Below are 26,532 nucleotides of genomic sequence, written 5' to 3'. Positions count from 1 at the left end.
GGAACATTATTCAGTTCTGGTCACCTCTTTATAGGAAGGATGTGGTCACTTTAGAGAGGGTGCAGAGGAGATTTACCAAGATGCTGCTTTGATTCTAGAAAATGTCTTAGGAGAATAGGTTAAGTGAGCTGGAGCTGAGAGAGAGGGAGAATGTGAGATGACTTGATTAAGGTGTACAAGATGTTTACCCATTCAGCAGGGTGGAAATGGCTAATACGAGGGGCATGATTTTAATGCACAGGGAGATGTCAGAGATACATTTTCATACACAGAGAGCAGTGGGTACATTGAAAGCACTGCCAATTTTGGTGACAGGGGAACATTAGGAACATTAACTAAACTCTTAGTTAGGCATATGAATGACAGAAAAGTCGAGGGCAGGTTTAGATTGATTTTAGAGTAAGTTATAAGGTTGGAACAACACCATGAAGGGTCTGTACTGTGGCATCATGCTCTATTTTCTCTTTGCTTCAAATTATTGTTGAAAATTAACAAGATGCAAGTTTCACTTAAGTTACTGAACCAACATTTTCTGTACTTATTTACAAGGCAAGATTGAGATATAGTCGGCCCTCCTTATCCGCAAACTCTGCATGCACTAATTCAACCAACCACGAATCGCGAAAACCCGGAAGTGCTCTACCAGCACTCGTTGTTCGAGCATGTAGAGACTTTTTTTTCTTGTCATTATTCCCTAAACAATGCAGTATAACAACTATTTTACATAGCATTTACATTGTATTAGGGATTTTTAGTAATCTCGAGATGATTTAAAGTATACGGGAGAATGTGCATAGGTTATCATGAATCGGGATCAACAAAAATCAGAAGTTCTCTTATTAAGTAAGTCAGAACAGGTACATCCGGTATTATTTAGCATCAGTTAGTCAAACGTTTGACTCCATATATAGTATATATTTTACCTTCCTATGCATATAAAACACTTAAGAATGTGTGTTTCAGCACCGGACACGGGAACGGAAGTTCCCAAGTTCGATCTAGTGACAGATCGGAGGATCAAAAACACAAAACCCCAAAACCTAATAATTAAACCACTACGTTACTTAGTAATAGTTGTAGCTTTCATCAGGGCACAGCCTTTCTCACTTTATCCTTTAAAATTGTTCCGATCGTTGACCGACATAGCTTAACGCTTTTTCCAATGACTGATGGCGTTTCACCTCTTTCCAATCGCTTTATTATTTCCACTTTATTTTCAATCATTATCGTCATTATTTTCGTGAACAGAAACACTGCGGATTCAGATCTCTACTGCTGGGTCCTAATGTCCACTGCACTGAAACAGGTTAAATAAGGTCTGGGGTTCCACTGGGTCCTAAGATCCACCGCATTGAAACTGGTTGAATAAGGGACTTGAGCAGCCATGAATTTTGGTATCCTGAGGGGTCCCGGAACAAATCCCTCGTGGATAAGGAGGGCCAACTGTACTGTTTCACACAAGTCTTTGTTTAATTCCAGGTATTTCTAACTGCTATCATACACTATACCACCAGTAAGTATTACTATTTTTATTTTAACATTTATAACCATAACCATTCTGAATATTTTTCAAATGGTAATTAACTAAAATCTTTGTTTTTAGAGTATGTTACTGGATTTTACCGTGAGTATTTATCTCCCATTCTAAATAATGAAAACTTTGACTACAATATCAAAGCTCTTTAAAACCTCATCCAGTACATTCTAAAATTATGTTAATCAACTTAAAAATTACAACTATAGAGGAATGAAAAGGTTTTCGTGAAAGATTTAAGATGAATTTTGAAAAGTAACTGTGGGAGAGGGAAAGACTGCCTGACATAGTAATATGGCACATTTTTATTTTTATACATTTTTAGAGCAAAGGCTGAGGACAATTTCTATAATCGCAATGCCCTTATGATGCTCATTTTGAGTCTACCTGTAGTTTTCAGATACCTGGATCTTCCCACCAGCACATCCAAAATGAGTGCTAATCACTGTGGACTCTGAGTCCTATTCATGTCATGGGGTGTTGATCGCATTCATGCACGTGGAGACATATATTAATTAAGTGGGTATTACTTGGTCTGCAATTTACTGTATTCTGAATTGATGATAGATAACCTTTAATACTTGTCAGTGAATTTCAAATTATAGCTAAATGAATTGTTTTCTTTTTACTTTCCGGTGCTGCAACTACTGAAATTCCTGGTAAGTATCAACTTGCTATTCGAACGAATGCAAACTTTGACACATATAATCCTCCAATTTATATTGCACTGCCCTTTCTGCAACACTTCAGCAAAGCAATTGAAATTATACAGTGGTTTCTCATGCTCTGTCCTTAACCTATCAAACTCTGCAAGTAGTCAACTAAGATTGACTGATGTCTAAAATAAATGACTGCTTAGCATTGTGATAGCAAGTGCAACATACTTCATATGGACATCACTACAAAAGTCCCTTTGAGAGGGATGGATAACAATTAATATGCAAAAACACTGTAATGCCAAAGAGGACAGGTTGATCAGTACAGCAGCTAGCACAACATTCAAAACTGAGTTCAGTGTCAATGGAAGAGATGAGGAACTCCATCAACAGTCTGTTGGAAGTGCCAGTGCAGCAGACTGTAAACTCAAGTCAACGACAACCAAAAGGCTTATGGTCAGCAGATTTAATGTCGATCATTCACTCCGCAACTTCCTTGGGACTGCTAGACACCCTGATGTCCTTTGTACAAAATTTCCAGTCACATCAACTTTCAACATCCCTGATTTGACAGTGCTTTCCGAGCAGGAATACCTGACCTCCATTTTGCTGTGTGGTTCCTGAGCTGACGGTTCAGCTCACTGTGGGATGTCTGGAATCCACTGCAGTTAGGCAGGATGACGGTGGATCTTCTCCACTGGTCAGTGCGTATCAAGTTATGACTAAATCAATTCTTTTCTTTCTACTTTTAGGTGCTGCAACCACTGCAGTTCCTGGTAAGTCTCAACATGCTATTCTAAATAATGCAAACTTTGATGGCATTCCAACCTCTTAACACATAGACTCTGTTTAATAGGCTACTTGATATTCATAAACACGAAATACAGCTGCATCACGGCCAGACTACAATTATCAGTCATTACTTTCTGAAAGAAATAAAATGTATAATTCTTACAATTCGTAGTTTCCTTCCCTTTCTGCTTCATTCCGGCAAAGGAATCGGGACTATGCTGTAAATTCACACGCTCTATTCTTAACCTACCGAACTCTGCATGTGATCAACGTAGACTAACTGCTGCATAAAAAGATGTCTACATTGCCTTGTGATGCCAAGTGCAATGCAGCGTGCTTCATATGGACAGAAGTCCCTTTCAGAGGTACAGATAAAATTTAATATACAAAATGGTAGTAATATCAAAGGCGGCAGGTTCATCAGTGCACCAACTAGCACCACATTCAAAACTGAGTTCAGTATCAATCAAAGAGATGAAGTGCTAAACCTCATCCGTCAGCAATCTGTTAGAAGTGCCAGTGCGGCAGTCAGTCAAGTCAAGTCAAGTCAAGTCAACATCAACCAAAAGCTTGGAATTTATCAGTTTTCTCTGATTAACTCTGCCTCAGCCGCTCAACGATTTTGGATACTTCTGATGACGGATTTGAGCTTGGGTGAAAGTGACAAGCTAGGCGATGTCCAGTGGCGGAAGCATCAGGATGCAGCTGCGCATTGAAGATCTGAATCAGCTCTCTTGGGTTACTCCATATCTGAAGGGCACATGTTTTTTGAAGACAACTAATTAGAAATTAGGATGAAAATTTTCCTGTGAAGGACAAAGATAGGAATGGGAATTTTGCGGACCATCGATGACAAAATCATTGAAAATTCAGTCAGAGAACAACAGTGAGCACAGGTAAACGTTTCGGTACAGCAGGCCAGGCATATCGGAATAGCAAGGAAGCAGGGTTGCAACATAATTGGGAGTCGGTAGGTCTGAAAGTGGCCAGGAATTCTCCTTGCTGAGAAGGATTAAGGAAAACCTTAAGGCACTCTTTTCCAATATTATAAAAAAGCAATTGATGCAAAATGTTCAAAACCACACAAGATTAAAAGGAGGAGGAAATATTGGGAACTTTGCATCAATATTTACCAAACTGATAGACGTGGGCAAGGACTTAACAAATTTCATCTTCATAAGACTGTTTAGGATGTCCACTATCAATTACAAGTTCCTCAAAATCACAGCTCCAACTGCAATCATGTAAAAAATATACTCTGCAGGAAAAAAATCTCCTTTACTTGCAATGACAATGCAACAGACAGCTGATTTTTTCTAGGTCCTAAGCAGCTACAACTTGTCACCATTTACAGTGTACCTACTTGCCAATGACAGATTTATGGATACCAGTTCAGCACAACTGAAGGAAAAGCAGCAGAGTTTCTACTTGAAAGAAACAATGGTTGCAGAGGCCACAGTAGGCAGTGATATCTGCAAAGACAAGATACCTGATTGCAGAATAGTTCATGCTCAAGATATTGACAAGAAATATGGACTAGAATTTGGGAGAGACCAACATACCTGATACTGTTGATCTACTGCTAATTTCTAAAGATGCAGGTTCATTGAGATAAGTGTAGGTGATGGCATATGTGATGGGATAAGAAGGAGATCTGTTACTGATGGGAAACTCTTGTTGATATTAGCCAAAATGGGACATGAAGGGAAAGGAAATTGATCAGCAGGCCACATATCAGTGACCTACCCGAGTCTCATACGCACGTTGATGCGATACGTTCTTTTTTCTTTTTCAATCTTTTCATTGAATTTCATATATAAAAGAAACATATATAATAATAAAGTTATAAATACATAAGACTTGAAATTGAATTAGTAGTAGGATAACAATATCCTATTAAAATTTCAACATAGAAACATAGTGCATTATCAATCAAGTCTATAATAATTATATGAAAAAAATAAAAATAATCATCAAAAGAAAAAAAATTATAAAAACACAGGCAAAAAATATGAAAAAAGTACTAAACTAAACTAACATGGGCAATAATAACATTTTATTTGTATATGATAGTGCCAAAAACTCCGGAACTCCATACCTGAACAAGGATAAGTAAAGAGAAGGTCTGGAAGAGGCCAAATTAATTCATATGAAAATGTCGAATTCAAATTTAATTGATGAGTCAAATTTCTAATTTTTTCCAAGCTCAGAAAAGAAATAGTTTGAGAGAACCACTGGAACGTGGTAGGAGGATTTACTTCTTTCCAATTTTGTAATATAGACCTTCTGGCCATTAATGTTACAAAAGCAATCATTCATCTAATTGAAGGGGAAAACTGATTATCATCCTCATTTGGTATACCAAAAATTGCAGTAATAAAATGAGGTTGTAAATCGATATTCCAAACTGAGGAAATGGTAGCAAATATGTCCTTCCAATAGTTATGTAAAGCGGGACATGACCAAAACATATGGGTCAATGAAGCCACATCTGAATGACATCTGTCACATTGAGGGTTAATATGAGAATAGAATCGAGCAAGCTTATCTTTAGACATATGAGCTCTATGTACAATTTTAAATTGTATTAAAGCATGTTTAGCACATATAGAAGAAGAATTAACCATTTGTAAAATTTTTTCCCATTTTTCTATTGATATATTATATTGAAGTTCTTTTTCCCGTTCTTGTTTAATTCTACCTGATATTTCTGGTTGTATCTTCATAATCATATTATAAATAAAAGCCACTAATCCCTTCTGATAGGGATTTAAAGTAAAAATCATACCTAAAAAGTCCATTGAAGTTGAATTGGGGAAGGATGGTAGAATTTTATGTAAAAAAATTTCTAATTTGTAGATATCTAAAAAGGTTAGATTTAGGTAACTCAAATTTGTTGGAAAATTGGTCGAAAGACATCAAACTACCTTCAAAGAAAAGATCACGAAAACATTTTATACCTTTCCTTGTCCATAAGCTAAAGGCTTGATCTGTCAAAGAAGGTTTGAAAAAAAAATTATGTAAAATAGGGCTATCAAGAACAAAGTTTTTCAGAGTAAAAAATTTACGAAATTGAAACCAAATTCGTAATGTATGTTTGACAACAGGGTTGGATATCTGTTTATTAAATTTAACTAAATCGGCAGAAAGAGAAGAACCTAGAACGGAGAATAGAGAATATCCCTGTGCCTCATTGCATTCCAAATTTACCCACTGTGGGCACAATGGTGAATCCAAATCTGATTTCCAATACATTAAGTTACGAATATTATTCGCCCAATAGTAAAATCTAAGGTTAGGTAGAGCTAAACCACCATCTTTTTTAGATTTTTGTAATTGCCTTTTACTTAACCTAGGATTTTTATTTTGCCACACAAATGAAGAAATTTTTGAATCAATGTTATCAAAAAAAGATTTAGGAATAAAAATTGGTAAAGCTTGAAAGAAATATAAGAATTTCGGTAGAATCATCATTTTAATAGCATTAATCCGACCAACTAATGATAAGGATAAGGGAGACCATCTTGTAGTAAGTTGTTGAATTTGATAAAGCATAGGTAGAAAATTCAATGTAAATAAATCTTTATATTTCTTAGTAATTTTTATACCTAAATAGATGAAGTTATCATCAACAACTTTAAATGGTGTCCTTTCATTTAATAAAGTTTGCGCGTTTAAAGGGAATAAATCACTCTTATCCAAGTTTAGTTTGTAACCAGAAAAACTACTAAATTGAGCCAACAAGGATAAAATAGCGGGAATAGACCTGTCAGGATCAGAAATATATAACAACAAGTCATCAGCATAGAGTGATAACTTGTATAATTTCTCATTACGGGTGATACCAAAAATATTAGGAGATTCACAAATAGCAATGGCTAAAGGTTCTAATGCAATATTAAACAATAAAGGACTTAAAGGACAACCTTGTCTCGTACCACGAGATAATTGAAAAAAGGAAGATCTGTAATTATTTGTAAGAACAGAAGCAACAGGTTTATAATATATTAGTTTAATCCATGATATAAAATTAGGACTAAAATTAAAATATCTCAAAGTGTTAAATAAATATACCCATTCAACTCTATCAAAGGCTTTTTCAGCATCTAGTGAATTAACACATTCTGGAATTGTGGGTGATGAAGTGTAAATTATATTAATCAATTTTCTAATATTAAAAAAGGATTACCGATTCCGAATAAAACCAGTTTGATCTTCTGAAATAATCTGTGATAATACCTTTTCTAACCTAATAGCTAAAATTTTTGTAAGAATCTTAGAATCTACATTTAATAGTGATATAGGGCGATAAGATGCACATAGAGTGGGATCCTTATCTTTTTTAAGAATTAGAGAGATAGTAGCTTCATAAAAAGACTGAGGCAATCTCTTCTTAACAAATGCATCATTAAAAATTTCACATAGCCAAGGGGAAAGCAGAGAAGAAAAAGCTTTTAAAAATTCTATAATAAAACCATCAGGACTAGGAGCTTTCCCTGAGTTCATTGATGAGATGGCCTCTCCTATTTCGGCCAGAGAGATAGGAGCATCAAACAAGCTACGATCTTCATCTGTCAGTTTGGGAATATTCAAATTGTTAAAAAAGTTATCCATCATGGACAGATCGCCGTCAAATTCTGATTGATATAAAGATTTATAAAAATCTTGAAAAGTATTATTGATTTCTTTATGATCAGTAGTCAGATTTCCGTCTTGTTTACGAATTTTAATAATTTGTCACTTAGTCGAAATAACTTTTAATTGGTTAGCTAATAATTTACCAGTTCGATCACTATGGATATAAAATTGGGCCCTGGTCCTAATTAATTGATTCTCAATTGAAGATAATAATAAGCTATGCTCCATTTGAAGCTCAACTCTTTTCTTATAAAGTTCTTTGGTAGGATTCACGGAATAAATCTTATCAATTTCTTTAATTTTATCCACTAATAAAGCAATATCTAAATATCTTTGTTTTCTTTTACCGACAGAATATGAGATAATTTGTCCACGGATAAAAGCCTTAGAAGAATCCCAAAGTAGTCCTCTGTCAATCTCTTCTGTATAGTTTGTTGAGAAGAAGCGATACATTCTGAGATGATATTTTCTTCCAGGTTAAGCTCTACTGAGTCAGAAGATGAGTAGCACCACAATTTCTATTGATTCTTTAAGTTTCTCTTCTTTCTCATCTTCAGTCAGTACCTGCAAAACCGAATGGTTTGACCGTGATAACCCATCCGGAAAGGGAGATTTCGAAGTTCTTAACCTATTACTACACGAATTTCCAAACCGCATCTGCATTCATCCAGATAGCTGTGAAGTGGAGACAACTTCAGGGGTTCCAGCCTCACAAACCGGACAGAATATTCAACCGTACGTAACAAAGCTGCTCATACTGTTTCACAAGTTTCATTTCATTCCAGACAACATCAAAAGCTTGAGCAATGACCTCATCTCAGTTTCTTGCACTGTGCTCAACAGGTGCAATGTAGCTACTGGATTCTTTTGTGAGAACCAATTACAACATAATCAGAGCTGCCACGACTACAGAATCAGATTCACCTGCCCTGAAGCATTCTGTAAGTATGACATAAGTTGATCCGTGTTTTTTGTCATATACTCTAGAAATAGCTTTGAGGGTCAGCAGATTTTATGTCGATCATTCACTCCGCAACTTACTTGGGACTGCTAGACATCCTGATGTCCTTTGTACAAAATTTCCAGTCACATCAACTTTCAACATCCCTGATTTGACAGTGCTTTCCGAGCAGGAATACCTGACCTCCATTTTGCTGTGTGGTTCCTGAGCTGACGGTTCAGCTCACTGTGGGATGTCTGGAATCCACTGCAGTTAGGCAGGATGACGGTGGATCTTCTCCACTGGTCAGTGCGTATCAAGTTATGACTAAATCAATTCTTTTCTTTCTACTTTTAGGTGCTGCAACCACTGCAGTTCCTGGTAAGTCTCAACATGCTATTCTAAATAATGCAAACTTTGATGGCATTCCAACCTCTTAACACATAGACTCTGTTTAATAGGCTACTTGATATTCATAAACACGAAATACAGCTGCATCACGGCCAGACTACAATTATCAGTCATTACTTTCTGAAAGAAATAAAATATATAATTCTTACAATTCGTAGTTTCCTTCCCTTTCTGCTTCATTCCGGCAAAGGAATCGGGACTATGCTGTAAATGCGCACGCTCTATTCTTAACCTACCGACCTCTGCATGTGATCAACGTAGACTGACTGCTGCATAAAAAGATGTCTACATTGCCTTGTGATGCCAAGTGCATTGCAGCGTGCTTCATATGGACAGAAGTCCCTTTCAGAGGTACAGATAAAATTTAATATACAGAATGGTAGTCATATCAAAGGCGGCAGGTTTATCAGTGCACCAACTAGCACCACATTCAAAACTGAGTTCAGTATCAATCAAAGAGATGAAGTGCTAAACCTCATCCGTCAGCAATCTGTTAGAAGTGCCAGTGCGGCAGTCAGTCAAGTCAAGTCAAGTCAAGTCAACATCAACCAAAAGCTTGGAATTTATCAGTTTTCTCTGATTAACTCTGCCTCAGCCGCTCAACGATTTTGGATACTTCTGATGATGGATTTCAGGGATAGATTGATCTTGGGTGAAAGTGACATGCTTAGGCGATGTCCAGTGGCGGAAGCATCAGGATGCAGCTGCGCATTGAAGATCTGAATCAGCTCTCTTGGGTTACTCCATATCTGAAGTGCACATGTTTTTTGAACACAGCTAATTAGAAATTAGGATGGAAATTTTCCTGTGAAGGACAAAGATAGGAATGGGAATTTTGCGGACCTTCGATGACAAAATCATTGTAAATTCAGTCAGAGAACAACAGTGAGCACAGGTAAACGTTTCGGTACAGCAGGCCAGGCATATCAGAATAGCAAGGAAGCAGGGTTGCAACATAATTGGGAGTCGGTAGGTCTGAAAGTGGCCAGGAATTCTCCTTGCTGAGAAGGATTAAGGAAAACCTTAAGGCACTCTTTTCCAATATTATAAAAAAGCAATTGATGCAAACTGTTCAAAACCACACAAGATTAAAAGGAGGAGGAAATATTGGGAACTTTGCATCAATATTTACCAAACTGATAGACGTGGGAAGGACTTAACAAATTTCATCTTCATAAGTCTGTTTAGGATGTCCACTATCAATTACAAGTTCCTCAAAATCACAGCTCCTACTGCAATCATGTAAACAATATAATCTGCAGGAAAAAAATCTCCTTTACTTGCAATGACAATGCAACAGACAGCTGATTTTTTCTAGGTCCTAAGCAGCTACAACTTGTCACCATTTACAGTGTACCTACTTGCCAATGACAGATTTATGGATACCAGTTCAGCACAACTGAAGGAAAAGCAGCAGAGTTTCTACTTGAAAGAAACAATGGTTGCAGAGGCCACAGTAGGCAGTGATATCTGCAAAGACAAGATACCTGATTGCAGAATAGTTCATGCTCAACAGATTGACAAGAAATATGGACTAGAATTTGGGAGAGACCAACATACCTGATACTGTTGATCTACTGCTAATTTCTAAAGATGCAGGTTCATTGAGATAAGTGTAGGTGATGGCATATGTGATGGGATAAGAAGGAGATCTGTTACTGACGGGAAATTCTTGTTGATATTAGCCAAAATGGGACATGAAGGGAAAGGAAATTGATCGGCAGGCCACATATCAGTGACCTACCCGAGTCTCATACGCATGTAGATGCGATACGTTCTTTTTTCTTTTTCAATCTTTTCATTGAATTTCATATATAAAAGAAACATAATATAATAATAAATAGTTTATAAATACATAAGACTTGAAATTGAATTAGTAGTAGGATAACAATATCCTATTAAAATTTCAACATAGAAACATAGTGCATTATCAATCAAGTCTATAATAATTATATGAAAAAAATAAAAATAATCATCAAAAGAAAAAAAATTATAAAAATACAGGCAAAAAATATGAAAAAAGTACTAAACTAAACTAACATGGGCAATAATAACATTTTATTTGTATATGATAGTGCCAAAAACTCTGGAACTCCATACCTGAACAAGGATAAGTAAAGAGAAGGTCTGGAAGAGGCCAAATTAATTCATATGAAAATGTCGAATGAACGGTTCCCAAGTTTCTTCAAATTTAATTGATGAGTCAAAAATAGTGCTTCTAATTTTTTCCAAGCTCAGAAAAGAAATAGTTTGAGAGAACCACTGGAACGTGGTAGGAGGATTTACTTCTTTCCAATTTTGTAATATAGACCTTCTGGCCATTAATGTTACAAAAGCAATCATTCATCTAATTGAAGGGGAAAACTGATTATCATCCTCATTTGGTATACCAAAAATTGCAGTAATAAAATGAGGTTGTAAATCGATATTCCAAACTGAGGAAATGGTAGCAAATATGTCCTTCCAATAGTTATGTAAAGCGGGACATGACCAAAACATGTGGGTCAATGAAGCCACATCTGAATGACATCTGTCACATTGAGGGTTAATATGAGAATAGAATCGAGCAAGCTTATCTTTAGACATATGAGCTCTATGTACAATTTTAAATTGTATTAAAGCATGTTTAGCACATATAGAAGAAGAATTAACCATTTGTAAAATTTTTTCCCATTTTTCTATTGATATATTATATTGAAGTTCTTTTTCCCGTTCTTGTTTAATTCTACCTGATATTTCTGGTTGTATCTTCATAATCATATTATAAATAAAAGCCACTAATCCCTTCTGATAGGGATTTAAAGTAAAAATCATACCTAAAAAGTCCATTGAAGTTGAATTGGGGAAGGATGGTAGAATTTTATGTAAAAAAATTTCTAATTTGTAGATATCTAAAACGGTTAGATTTAGGTAACTCAAATTTGTTGGAAAATTGGTCGAAAGACATCAAACTACCTTCAAAGAAAAGATCACGAAAACATTTTATACCTTTCCTTGTCCATAAGCTAAAGGCTTGATCTGTCAAAGAAGGTTTGAAAAAAAAATTATGTAAAATAGGGCTATCAAGAACAAAGTTTTTCAGAGTAAAAAATTTACGAAATTGAAACCAAATTCGTAATGTATGTTTGACAACAGGGTTGGATATCTGTTTATTAAATTTAACTAAATCGGCAGAAAGAGAAGAACCTAGAACGGAGAATAGAGAATATCCCTGTGCCTCATTGCATTCCAAATTTACCCACTGTGGGCACAATGGTGAATCCAAATCTGATTTCCAATACATTAAGTTACGAATATTATTCGCCCAATAGTAAAATCTAAGGTTAGGTAGAGCTAAACCACCATCTTTTTTAGATTTTTGTAATTGCCTTTTACTTAACCTAGGATTTTTATTTTGCCACACAAATGAAGAAATTTTTGAATCAATGTTATCAAAAAAAGATTTAGGAATAAAAATTGGTAAAGCTTGAAAGAAATATAAGAATTTCGGTAGAATCATCATTTTAATAGCATTAATCCGACCAACTAATGATAAGGATAAGGGAGACCATCTTGTAGTAAGTTGTTGAATTTGATAAAGCATAGGTAGAAAATTCAATGTAAATAAATCTTTATATTTCTTAGTAATTTTTATACCTAAATAGATGAAGTTATCATCAACAACTTTAAATGGTGTCCTTTCATTTAATAAAGTTTGCGCGTTTAAAGGGAATAAATCATTCTTATCCAAGTTTAGTTTGTAACCAGAAAAACTACTAAATTGAGCCAACAAGGATAAAATAGCGGGAATAGACCTGTCAGGATCAGAAATATATAACAACAAGTCATCAGCATAGAGTGATAACTTGTATAATTTCTCATTACGGGTGATACCAAAAATATTAGGAGATTCACAAATAGCAATGGCTAAAGGTTCTAATGCAATATTAAACAATAAAGGACTTAAAGGACAACCTTGTCTCGTACCACGAGATAATTGAAAAAAGGAAGATCTGTAATTATTTGTAAGAACAGAAGCAACAGGTTTATAATATATTAGTTTAATCCATGATATAAAATTAGGACTAAAATTAAAATATCTCAAAGTGTTAAATAAATATACCCATTCAACTCTATCAAAGGCTTTTTCAGCATCTAGTGAAATAACACATTCTGGAATTGTGGGTGATGAAGTGTAAAGTATATTAATCAATTTTCTAATATTAAAAAAGTATTACCGAATCCGAATAAAACCAGTTTGATCTTCTGAAATAACCTGTGATAATACCATTTCTAACCTAATAGCTAAAATTTTTGTAAGAATCTTAGAATCTACATTTAATAGTGATATAGGGCGATAAGATGCACATAGAGTGGGATCCTTATCTTTTTTAAGAATTAGAGAGATAGTAGCTTCATAAAAAGACTGAGGCAATCTCTTCTTAACAAATGCATCATTAAAAATTTCACATAGCCAAGGGGAAAGCAGAGAAGAAAAAGTTTTTAAAAATTCTATAATAAAACCATCAGGACTAGGAGCTTTCCCTGAGTTCATTGATGAGATGGCCTCTCCTATTTCGGCCAGAGAGATAGGAGCATCAAACAAGCTACGATCTTCATCTGTCAGTTTGGGAATATTCAAATTGTTAAAAAAGTTATCCATCATGGACAGATCGCCGTCAAATTCTGATTGATATAAAGATTTATAAAAATCTTGAAAAGTATTATTGATTTCTTTATGATCAGTAGTCAGATTTCCGTCTTGTTTACGAATTTTAATAATTTGTCGCTTAGTCGAAATAACTTTTAATTGGTTAGCTAATAATTTACCAGTTCGATCACTATGGATATAAAATTGGGCCCTGGTCCTAATTAATTGATTCTCAATTGAAGATAATAATAAGCTATGCTCCATTTGAAGCTCAACTCTTTTCTTATAAAGTTCTTTGGTAGGAGTCACGGAATAAATCTTATCAATTTCTTTAATTTTATCCACTAATAAAACAATATCTAAATATCTTTGTTTTCTTTTACCGACAGAATATGAGATAATTTGTCCACGGATAAAAGCCTTAGGAGAATCCCAAAGTAGTCCTCTGTCAATCTCTTCTGTATAGTTTGTTGAGAAGAAGCGATACATTCTGAGATGATATTTTCTTCCAGGTTAAGCTCTACTGAGTCAGAAGATGAGTAGCACCACAATTTCTATTGATTCTTTAAGTTTCTCTTCTTTCTCATCTTCAGTCAGTACCTGCAAAACCGAATGGTTTGACCGTGATGACCCATCCGGAAAGGGAGATTTCGAAGTTCTTAACCTATTACTAAACGAATTTCCAAACCGCATCTGCATTCATCCAGACAGCTGTGAAGTGGAGACAACTTCAGGGGTTCCAGCCTCACAAACCGGACAGAATATTCAACCGTACGTAACAAAGCTGCTCATACTGTTTCACAAGTTTCATTTCATTCCAGACAGCATCAAAAGCTTGAGCAATGGCCTCATCTCAGTTTCTTGCACTGTGCTCAACAGGTGCAATGTAGCTACTGGATTCTTTTGTGAGAACAAATTACAACATAATCAGAGGTGCCACGATTACAGAATCAGATTCACCTGCCCTGAAACATTCTGTAAGTATGACATAAGTTGATCCGTGTTTTTTGTCATATACTCTAGAAATAGCTTTGAGGGTCAGCAGATTTTATGTCGATCATTCACTCCGCAACTTACTTGGGACTGCTAGACACCCTGATGTCCTTTGTACAAAATTTCCAGTCACATCAACTTTCAACATCCCTGATTTGACAGTGCTTTCCGAGCAGGAATACCTGACCTCCATTTTGCTGTGTGGTTCCTGAGCTGACGGTTCAGCTCACTGTGGGATGTCTGGAATCCACTGCAGTTAGGCAGGATGACGGTGGATCTTCTCCACTGGTCAGTGCGTATCAAGTTATGACTAAATCAATTCTTTTCTTTCTACTTTTAGGTGCTGCAACCACTACAGTTCACAGTAAGTATCAACATGCTATTCTAAATAATGCAAACTTTGATGGCATTCCAACCTCTTAACACATAGACTCTGTTTAATAGGCTACTTGACATTCATAAACACGAAATACAGCTGCATCACGGCCAGACTACAATTATCAGTCATTACTTTCTGAAAGAAATAAAATGTATAATTCTTACAATTCGTAGTTTCCTTCCCTTTCTGCTTCATTCCGGCAAAGGAATCGGGACTATGCTGTAAATTCGCACGCTCTATTCTTAACCTACCGACCTCTGCACGTGATCAACGTAGACTGACTGCTGCATAAAAAGATGTCTACATTGCCTTGTGATGCCAAGTGCAATGCAGCGTGCTTCATATGGACAGAAATCCCTTTCAGAGGTACAGATAAAATTTAATATACAAAATGGTAGTAATATCAAAGAAGGCAGGTTTATCAGTGCACCAACTAGCACCACATTGAAAACTGAGTTCAGTATCAATCAAAGAGATGAAGTGCTAAACCTCATCCGTCAGCAATCTGTTAAAAGTGCCAGTGCGGCAGTCAGTCAAGTCAAGTCAAGTCAAGTCAACATCAACCAAAATCTTGGAATTTATCAGTTTTCTCTGATTAACTCTGCCTCAGCCACTCAACGATTTTGGATACTTCTGATGATGAATTTCAGGGATAGATTGATCTTGGGTGAAAGTGACATGCTTAGGCGATGTCCAGTGGCGGAAGCATCAGGATGCAGCTGCGCATTGAAGATCTGAATCAGCTCTCTTGGGTTACTCCATAGCTGAAGTGTACATGTTTTTTGAACACAACTAATTAGAAATTAGGATGAAAATTTTCCTGTGAAGGACAAAGATAGGAATGGGAATTTTGCGGACCTTTGATGACAAAATCTTTGTAATTTCAGTCAGAGAACAACAGTGAGCACAGGTAAACGTTTCGGTACAGCAGGCCAGGCATATCGGAATAGCAAGGAAGCAGGGTTGCAACATAATTGGGAGTTGGTAGGTCTGAAAGTGGCCAGGAATTCTCCTTGCTGAGAAGGATTAAGGAAAATTTTTAGGCACTCTTTTCCAATATTATAAAATAGCAATTGATGCAAAATGTTGAAAACCGCACAAGATTAAAAGGAGGAGGAAATATTGGGAACTTTGCATCAATATTTACCAAACTGATAGACATGGGCATCGCGTTCTCAGAGGCATAGTTGCTGGTTTTCTGAGACACGAGATTACCACAGGTGAAAAGGACTTAACAAATTTCATCATCATCATCGCCTGTGTACCAACCAGGGCAGATGGTCTGGTTTTCATCCAAGGACATCCCACATGAAGAACAAGCATAGGAAACTCTCCCCTCACTTCCTGGGACCATTCAAGGTCAAAAGTGTTATCAATCCTCTAGCGGTCTGCATAAAATTGCCAAGATCCATGCGCATCCACCCAACTTTTCATGTTTTCCAGTTAAAGCCAGTCTCCATCAGCCCCTTTTGTCCACTGGCTGAGACTCCCCCTACTTGCCCATATCATCAATGACCATGCGGTATGCACCGTCCGAAGACTACTGGATGTGTGCCGTAGGAGCAGGGGTCTCCAATACCTGGTAGACTGGGAAAGGTATGGTCCAGAAGAGTGTTCCTGGGTCCCCCGCTCCTTCCTCCTAGACCCTTCCCTCAACCAGGATTTTCATCAGAACCATCCAGACAGGCCTGGAGAATCACCTGGAGACTCCTGTTGTGAGAGGAGTGCTGTCATGGTCCCTTCCGGCAATTGCCCACCTAGCTATTTTCCTCAAGAATTGGGCCTCAATCACATCGTTTAGTTCCCAATCATTCCCAGATTCCACTAACTACAAACACCTGCTTTCCATCAGCAAATGCAATATAAAAACCCTGTGACCACTACAAGGATCTGCCAGTTCATTGATTAACTCTGGTGTGAGTAACTAAAATTTCATGGTTCTTGTGACTGCCAGTTCTAAGTCTAGCATTGCTCCTGGATACCGACTCCAAAATCGCTATGTTAATAATGCCTCCCAACTCTGCCTCCATCCCCGTATTCTGCACTTGGTTTTGTCCACTGCCATGCTCGTGTAACAATGTGTATAAATGCATGACTGCTGTCTTTCAGGGGAGGAGAGTACAGATAGCTCAAGCCAAGAAGATTGGCTTAAAACTACACCATCCTAATATAAGCAGCCATAGTTAGAATGGCTGGCTAAATTACAGGTTGAGTCAGTGGTGAGGAAGGCAAATACAATGTTAGCATTTATTTTAAGAGAACTAGAATATAAAAGCAAAGATATAATGTTGAGACTTTATAAATCACCATGAGGCCTCACTTGGAGTATTGTGTGCAGTTTTGGGCCCCTTATCTAGGAAAGGGTGTGCTGTCATTGGAGAGAGTTCAAATGTGGTTCACGAAAATAATTCAAGGATTGAAAAGCTTATCATATGAGTGTTTGATGGCTCTAGGCCTTACTTATTGGAATTCAGCAGAATGGGGCAGTGAACTTATTGAAACTTATCAAACGGTGAAAGGCCATAATGGAATGGATGTGGAAAGAATGTTTCTTTAGCCAAAGAGTGGTGAATCTGTGGAATTTTTTGCCATAGACCGCTTTGATAGCCAAGTCTTTGAGTATATTTAAGGAAGAATTTGCTAAGTTCTTGATTAGTCAGGGGTATGAAGGGTTACAGGGAGAAATGGATTAGCCATGATGAAATGGCAGAGAAGACTTGTTGGGCCAAATGGCCTAATTCTGTTGCCTTATCTTGTGGTGTTATGGTCCAATAGCCAACAAGAAGGGCACTGTCAGAGTTGCAGTGTTATAAAACTATATACTACCATCCTAAAAGAGGCACTCAGATTTTTGATCCATGAATCTATTTTCAAACTGAGAGGGCATCACCTAAGTAAATTTTGAAGACCCGTCAAATGCATGAAGTTGCAAAAGCATCTATGAATACTGGCATCCACAACTGTGCAGGCTGTGTCTTGCATCACAGTAAGGCTTAAATGAACGACCCAAAAGAAATACTTTTCTAAGAACCATTATATATTTGCACAGTTCAAAATAAACTTACCATTATGTCAGAGCGTTAGTGGCAGTGGGTCAGAAGAGATTTACTGGACTTGATTTACTTAAATGTCAATCTAACATTTAGTTTAACCTGCAGAAAATATCAGGATTGGTGACATAAGACATTCCTTTTACAGATTTCCAGAAACCAACTATCTGTTCAATACAATTATGCAAGCCACTTACTCACCTACACCCAAAACAGCCTACATAGTCTGAGTTTTTCCTTTCAATTTTTTGCCCAATACAGAATCTTCAACTCTATCTTGAAATGGTGCTTAAAGTTAACTTGCTGTTCATTCTTTTAACTAGGTGAGAAGAAAACTCGGTGGTTTGATCGTGATGACCCAACGGGTCGAGGAGACTTTGAAACACTTACAGATCTTCGGAAAGAGAATCCCAATGAAATCTGCAGTAATCCAATTGCCTGTGAAGTACAGACAGTACTTGGAAAGCCAGCCTCAAGCACTGATGACAACATTCCTGAGTATATAATTCCAGCACTCTATTTTGATATTGTGACTCACTTCAATTGGTAGACTTGTTTTACCAGACATATCACACCTTCCCATTTTGCATTAACAGGTGCAGCATCTTAACTGGATTTTTTTGTCTAAATAATAATCAAACAAGTGGAATGTGTGAAGATTACAGAATACGATTCACCTGTCCTTAATCTTCTTGTAAGTATTAGATATTCACTAAAGAGCAAACACGAGGAAATCTGCAGATGCTGGAAATTCAAACAACACACACAAAATGCTGGTGGAACACATCAGGCCAGGCAGCATCTATAAAGGGAAGCACTGTCGACATTTCGGGCTGAGACCCTTCGTCAGCACTAACTGAAAGGAAAGATACTAAGAGATTTGAATGTAGTGGGGGGAAGTGGAAATGCGAAATGATAGGAGAAGACTGCAGGAGGTGGGATGAAGCTAAGAGCTGGAAAGGTGATCGGTAAAAGTGATACAGAGCTGGAGAAGGGAAAGGATCATGGGACAGGAGGCATCGGGAGAAAGGGGGAGGGGAGCACCAGAGGGAGATGGAGAACAGGCAGGGTGATGGGCAGAGAGAGAAGAAAAAAAAACAAACAACTAAATATGTCAGGGATGGGATAAGAAGGGGGGGAGGGGCATTAACGGAAGTTAGAGAAGTCAATATTCATGCCATCAGGTTGGAGGCTACCCAGCCGGTATATAAGGTGTTGTTTCTCCAACCTGAATGTGGCTTCATCTTGACAGTAGAGGAGGCGATGGATAGACATATCAGAATGGGAATGGGACGTGGAATTAAAATGTGTGGCCACTGGGAGATCCTGCTTTTTCTGGCAGACCGAGCATAGGTGTTCAGCGAAACAGTCTCCCAGTCTGCGTCAGGTCTCACCAATACATAAAAGGCCACACTGGGAGCACCGGACGCAGTATACCACACCAGCCGACTCACAGGTGAAGTGTCGCCTCACCTGGAAGGACTGTCTGGGGCCCTGAATGGTGGTGAGGGAGGAAGTGTAAAGGCAGGTGTAGCACTTGTTCCACTTACAAGGATAAGTGCCAGGACAGAGATTGTTGAGAAGGGATTGGGTGGGGGGGAACGAGTAGCAGAAAGGGGGGGAGGGAAAGATATGCTTGGTAGTGGGATCCCGTTGGAGGTGGCAGAAGTTATGGAGAATACGGAAGTTACATCTTCCGTTGACTTCCGTTAATATGATAACCCTTTCATTCACAAAATCATCATTGTAAACCTCCTCTGAAACCTCTCCAATGCTAGCACATCTTTTCTTAGATGAGAAGCCCAAAACTGTTCACAATACTCAAGGTGAGATCTCACCAGTGCCTTATAAAGCCTCAGTATCATATCCCCGCTCTTATATTCTAGACCTCTTGAAATGAATGCTAACATTGCATTTGCGTTCCTCACCATTGACTCTACTTGCAAGTTAACCTTTAGGTGTTCTGCACAAAGGACTCCCAAATCTCTTTGCATCTCAGATTATTGGATTTCCCCCCCAGTTAGAAAATTCCACTACCATTTATTTCTACTACCAAAGTACATAACCATGAATATTCCAACATTGTATTTCATTTACCACTTTCTTACCCATTCTCCTAATCTGTCTAAGTCCTTCTGCAGCCACAACCTTCCACCAATCTTCATGTCATCTGAAAAGTTGGAAACAAAGCCATCTATTCCATCATCTAAAAAGCAGTCCCAAAACCAAACACTGCAGAACAGCACTAGACACTGGCAGCTAACAAGAAAAGGACCACTCGTTGTCTCCTACTAATCAGCCAATGCACTAACCATGCTTTCTTGTAATACCATGGGCTCTTAACTTGGTAAGCACCTCATGTGGCAACTTCTCAAAGGCCTTCTGAAAGTCCAAATATATAACATCCACTACATCCCCTTTATCTATCCTATGTGTAATCTCCTCAAAGAATTCCAAGAGGTTTGTCAGGCAAGTTTTTCCCTGAAGGAAACCATGCTGACATCACAGTGGAATCATTCGCATGATCAGCATCAACTGGCCATCCACAATGGTCCTGGAGAAGATGATGGTGAACTTTGAACCACTTCTGTTTTGTGATGGTCCTCCCACAGCATTTAAAAACTTAAAACTCAGATGCTTGAAATCATAAATAAAAGAAGGAAATCCATGACATAATTAACATATCAGGCAGCATCTATGGAGAGTAAAACAGTTAACAATAAAGCAGAATGACCCTTTGTCAAAATGGGGAAACAAGAGTATCACAAATTGCATAACAGGGAAAGGTAGAGAGCACATTGTACCTCTGATAGAATGGAGATCACTGGCCAAGTGACACCATGATTTCAAAGCTGTCTAGTCCAGCATTCTTTTGGAATTTCTGAGAGATTAGATGTGTTCTATGGAAAGAGAAAGAATGAGTTAAATTGGATGGTACTAGATATTGCCGGCATTCTTTTTTGTTTCAGATTTCTAGCAATTGTTGTGTTCTATCTCTACATGGCGACATATTCTTTTTGTCATTTTCTTATTCTCTCCTGATTTACCTATAAACTGGATGAATCTGACAGCATAGTTGTGCTTGTACAATCTCCATTTCCATCCTGTTACAGATATTCCATTTTCTTCCTTTTCTCTCTCTCTCTGCAGTATAAGGCACACTCTTAAGTATCACTTTTCTACTTCTGGTGAAAACTTACTGATCTGAGACATGAACTCTGCTGCTCTCTCCATAGATGCAGCTTGACCTGATGAGTAGTTTCAGTACTTTCTGTTTTGACTCCAAGTATGCTGGCTAGTAATCTAGGATTAAGTCTAAGTGGCAACAAAGTAACAGTGATATACTTCAACATTAGGATGAAAGTAAACCTGAAGGTGCCTCCTTCCCTTACTTTTCTCAAAGGTTTGAGAGCAGCTATCAGCCATAGTATTGATGGTATGCACTACAACCAATGTATGCCAGCTCTGGGAGAAATTACAAGCACCTTCTATTCTAATCATTAGAAATCTGAATTCTCTGATAGCACCGAATAGATTTTTGAAAAGGTTAAACATAGCTCAAATTTCGATTCAAGATGTTGATATGTTAGATGCACCTATTAAACAACAAGCAGGCGATAGCCAAGGCTATATCCTTTATGCATGGAAACATAGAAAATAGGTGCAGGAGTAGGCCATTCAGCCCTTCGAGCCTGCACCGCCATTCAGTATGATCATGGCTGATCATCCAACTCAGAACCCTGTACCTGCTTTCTCTCCATACCCCCGATCCCTTTAGCCACAAGCGCCTTATCTAACTTCCTCTTAAATATAGCCAATGAACTGGCCTCAACTGTTTCCTGTGGCAGAGATTTCCACAGATTCACCACTCTCTGTGTGAAGAAGTTTTTCCTCATCTCCGTCCTAAAAGGCTTCCCCTTTATCCTTAAACTGTGACCCCTCGTTCTGGACTTCCCCAACATTGGAAACAATCTTCCTGCATCTAGCCTGTCCAATCCCTTTAAAATTTTATACATTTAGCTAAATTCTAAATTTAGGTAAAGTATAGGTAAAGCTCCAGGACTTGATGGTTATATGGTAGAATTTTACAAGACTTTTCATGAAACACTTATACCACATCTTCATCAAACGTTTACCGATTCTACATCCTCTGGGAACCTTCCTAAAACTTTTTATGAGGCACTAATTTCATTGATTCCAAAAAAAGAAAAAGACCCACTAGAATGTGTATCCTATAGACCTATTTCTTTATTGAATGTAGATTTTAAAATCCTCTCTAAGACTCTAACAAATAAGCTTGAGAATATCCTGCCTAATGTTATCTCAAATGGTCAAACAGGATTTATTAAAAATAGATACTCACATTTTAATATTCAAAGATTATTAAATATCATTTATTCCCCCTCAGCCAAAGAATCTGAATGTATCATATCTTTGGATGCAGAGAAAGCCTTTGATAGGGTGGAGTGGCCTTATCTATTTCAGGTTTTGAAGAGGTTTAATTTTGGCCTGGGATTTATTTCCTGGATTAAATTGATTTACCAGGCCCCGGTAGCTGCGGTTATAACTAATAATCAAAAGTCTCCTTATTTTAGATTATATAGAGGTACCCATCAGGATTGTCCCTTTAGTCCTTTATTATTTAATTTGGCTTTAGAACCATTTGCTATTGCTCTTAGGGATTCTAATTCTGTGCAGGGTATTAAGAGAGGGGATAAATTACATAAGGTTTCCTTGTATGGGATGATTTATTAGTTTACATTTCAAATCCTAGGAAACTATTCCTTTTATGTTATCTATATTTACAGAATTTGGTATTTTTTCTGGATATAAACTTAATTTACATAAAAGTGAATTATTTCCTATTAATAATTATTCAGATTATTATGATCAAATACCTTTTAATATTGCCAAAAACCACTTCACTTACCTTGGTATCAAAATTACTAAAAATTTTAAAGACCTATATAGGTATAATTTCTCCCCTTTAGTTGAACATACTCAACAGGCGCTTTCTAAATGGTTGCCTATGTCGATATCATTGATAGGTTGAATAAATGCTATGAAAATGGTTATTCTAACAAAATTTTTATATATATTTCAAGCAGTTCCCTCTTTTGTTCCAAAAACATTTTTTGATAAAATAGATTCTCTGATTTTGCTTTATGTTTGGAATAATAAAAGCTCCAGAGTGAATAAACTTATATTGCAAAAACCAAAAAAAAAATGGAGGACTGGTCTTAACAAACTTTAGATTTTATTATTGGGCAATTAATATTTGTTATGTTACTTTTTGGATTTAAGATATAGATGACCAAGATCGCCCTTCATGGTTACAGTTGGAGGATAATTCAGTAACAGGATTTTCTTTAGCTTCTTTATTAGGAGCTCCCCTTCCATTTTCACTCTCCAGAATAGGTAGACAAGCTCTCAACCCTATTGTTAAACATACTTTAAAAATTTGGTTTCAGTTTCGTAGATTTTTTGAATTAAATGATTTTCTACTTTCTAGTAATATTTATTCTAATTTCTTTTTTAAACCATCAACTTTGGATAAGGCTTTTTTAACATGGAAAATTAAGGGAATAAAAACTTTTTTAGATTTGTTTTTACGGGACTGTTTAATGTCCTTTTCACAGTTAATGGATAAATATGACATCTCTAATACACATTCTTTTCAAATACTTACAGGTTAGGAATTTTTTATGTGATTTTTTTTACTGAATTACCCCTTGGTACCTGAATTACCCTGCTCTTTAAATTTGGCTTATGCTATTTTTCAGCTTAAACCTTTTCAAAAACGATTAAAAGCTATCATTTATAAACAGTTAATGAATGCTTGCATGTCGTCTTATGAGAGGGTTCAATGCATCTGGGAAATAGAACTACACCATCCACTTTCAGATAATCAGTGGAGTAAAATGTATTATCTAGTCAATAATTCATCTATCTGTGCATGCCATACCTTAATTCAGCTTCAGATAGTACACAGGGCCTATATGTCCAAAGATAAATTGATGCATATTTTTGCTAATATAAGCTCTATTTGTGACAGATGTAACACAGAAGTGGCCACTCTAACTCATAGGTTTTGGTCATGTGTAAGCTTAAATAATTTTTGGAGGGATGTGTTTGGAATACACAGGTCTTTATTCTTTGGAGCATAGAAAGTTGAGGGGGGACTTGATAGAGGTATTTAAAATAATGAGGGGGATAGATAGAGTTGACGTGGATAGGCTTTTTCCATTGAGAGCAGGGGAGATTCAAACAAGAGGACATGATTTCAGAGTTAGGTGGCAAAAGTTTAAGGGTAACATGAGGGGGAATTTCTTTATTCAGAGTGGTAGCTGTGTGGAATGAGCTTCCAGTAGAAGTGGCAGGTTCGGTATTGTCATTTAAAGTAAAATTGGATAGGTATATGGATAGGAAAAGAATGGAGGGTTATGGGCTGAGTACAGGCTAGTGGGACTAGGTGAGTGTAAGTGTCGGCACAGGCTAGAAGGGCCAAGATGGTCTGTTTCCATGCTGTAATTGTTATATGGTTATATGTTATATGGAATATTATCTAAAGTTATAGATGTGGATGTTTAACCCAACTTACAGCAATTTTTGGGATTATTCCAGAGGAAGAAAGCAAAGTGTCTGCTTCCGCTCAACATGTGATAGCCTTTTCAACTTTACTGGCTAGGAGAGCTATCTTGCTATATTGGAAAGATCCGAACGCACCTACTGTTTTTTTATTGGCTCTCCTCCGTTATGTCATGTCTAAGCTTGGAGAAAATTAGAAGCCGGACATTTGATACATCTTTTAATTTTGAACAAGTCTGGCGACCCTTTCTTCAATATTTTCACATGATTTAATTTTTTTTTTAATTCTCTTTAGGGAAAATTCTCATCCGTGAAGGTTTGGAGATGACTGGAAGGACTTTTTTTTCGCTTTCTCTTTTTTCTAATTTTATTCTCAAATGGACTGCCCAATCTTTCTTTTCCTTTCTTTTTTTGTTTTAGTTTAGTTAGTGTTTTTTTTCCTTTACGTCAAATAAAATGTCCAATCTTTTTTATGATTGTTATGGGGAGTTATAGTTTTTTCAACTATAGTGTATATATAACAGCATAATATTTTACCTATCTGATTTTGACAATATATACTTTCTGGTTTTTTTTTATTGCTGTTTATATGTCTTTTGTATTATCTGTTTGCTAAACTTCTCCTCTGACTTGTATATTCTTTATTGGAAAATAAATAAAAAGATTGAAAATGAAACTAAAAGTAATTAGTTTGTTAGGGCATTAATCAAGTAGGTTGTCTGAGATTCTGGAATGAGACTCAAAGCAAACACATTGGAATCTGTCATACTTTTGACATGTCCCTTAGATGGTAGAAAATATACCCAGCCTCCTGTTATCTCTTATAGCCCCAATGTTAATGAGGCCAATCCAGAAGGGTGTATGGGAATCTAAACTCGATTGCTTCTGAAGCAATACTATAAACAGAATCTACATTATATACTAATGAACATAGTGTGCTTAATAATTATGAAGCAATCAATGCCCTAGCTACCATCTTCCCATGCTGATGGACTGACATCAAAAGATGGGGACTTGGTGATGATAATGCAATGGAATATCAGATGGGTGGCTGAGGACATAAATATTACCTTGTATTGCCACTTATCAGTCCATTCCTAAATGGTGTCAACACCTTGCAGTATGTTAGCATGTGGTGTTTCAGATTCTCACAAATTGTGAATGGAATGAGCATTATATAATCATCAGCAAACATCCCCTCCCTCTGACATTATTACAGAAGGGAAGTGACTAACTATTGATTTTTGACCCTAGGCCACTGCCCTGATGAACTCCTATAGTTGATATCTGAGTACGGAGTTGATTGTTGGCCATGAGATTACAGAAACTGGAGGAATACAAGCTATGATTCCACATTGCTGGGAACAGCTAGATATATTCTAACTATGCTGTAATTAGCATGATAGCAGTTTGGCATAACACAATCAAAACATCCTCAGTATGAAAATAGGACTTCATCCCCACAAGGATATGTGGTGACCACACCTACAGCATACTTATTGGTGATGAATGGATAACTAGGTTTAACACTCATTGGTTCACTTACCACCTACTACTAACCCAATGTGACTGCTTTGCAGACAAGCATGCCTTCAGGATTCTGGAATTTCGTGGCTCTGGGACATGCTGATTCTAGGCTGGTGCCCCTGACTGAAGCATTGTGGGAGAACATGGAACATTGGGAGCAGCAGGTTACCTACCGGGGGTTGTGTGCCCAGAGAGCTGCATCTTCTTGGGGCCAACTCTCAGTGCTCAGAGCTTGGAAAAGCAACACAGCAGACTTTTATCATTGTAAATCAGTGAGTTATTTGTTAAGTCTCCCCCCTCACTGTAAAATGGGGACACCTCTTTTTCCCTTCTTGGGGACAGAGGGAGGGCCTATGGTATGTTGAATTATCGGGTAAAAAAAGTCGTTTTTGGG

At 37.1% G+C, this 26,532-nt stretch overlaps 1 protein-coding gene across 1 annotated transcript; it reads left to right on the top strand.

Moving 5' to 3' along the window:
* Positions 1-2,472: 2,472 nt before the first annotated feature.
* Positions 2,473-26,532, top strand: si:dkey-205h13.2 (uncharacterized). Its single transcript, XM_059951610.1, has 11 exons — positions 2,473-2,611; positions 2,943-2,966; positions 8,178-8,355; positions 8,464-8,561; positions 8,918-8,941; positions 14,195-14,372; positions 14,481-14,578; positions 14,935-14,958; positions 18,347-18,521; positions 18,620-18,717; positions 26,192-26,532. The coding sequence occupies exons 1-10, from the start codon at positions 2,473-2,475 to the stop codon at positions 18,708-18,710; spliced, it is 1,029 nt and encodes a 342-aa protein (XP_059807593.1). The 3' UTR covers positions 18,711-18,717; positions 26,192-26,532.

Source organism: Hypanus sabinus, chromosome 27, assembly GCF_030144855.1.
Source record: "Hypanus sabinus isolate sHypSab1 chromosome 27, sHypSab1.hap1, whole genome shotgun sequence".
In the NCBI taxonomy this organism is placed as follows: Eukaryota; Metazoa; Chordata; class Chondrichthyes; order Myliobatiformes; family Dasyatidae; genus Hypanus; species Hypanus sabinus.
Note: the sequence above shows the minus strand (reverse complement) of the source record. Positions and strands in the feature narration are given on the sequence as shown.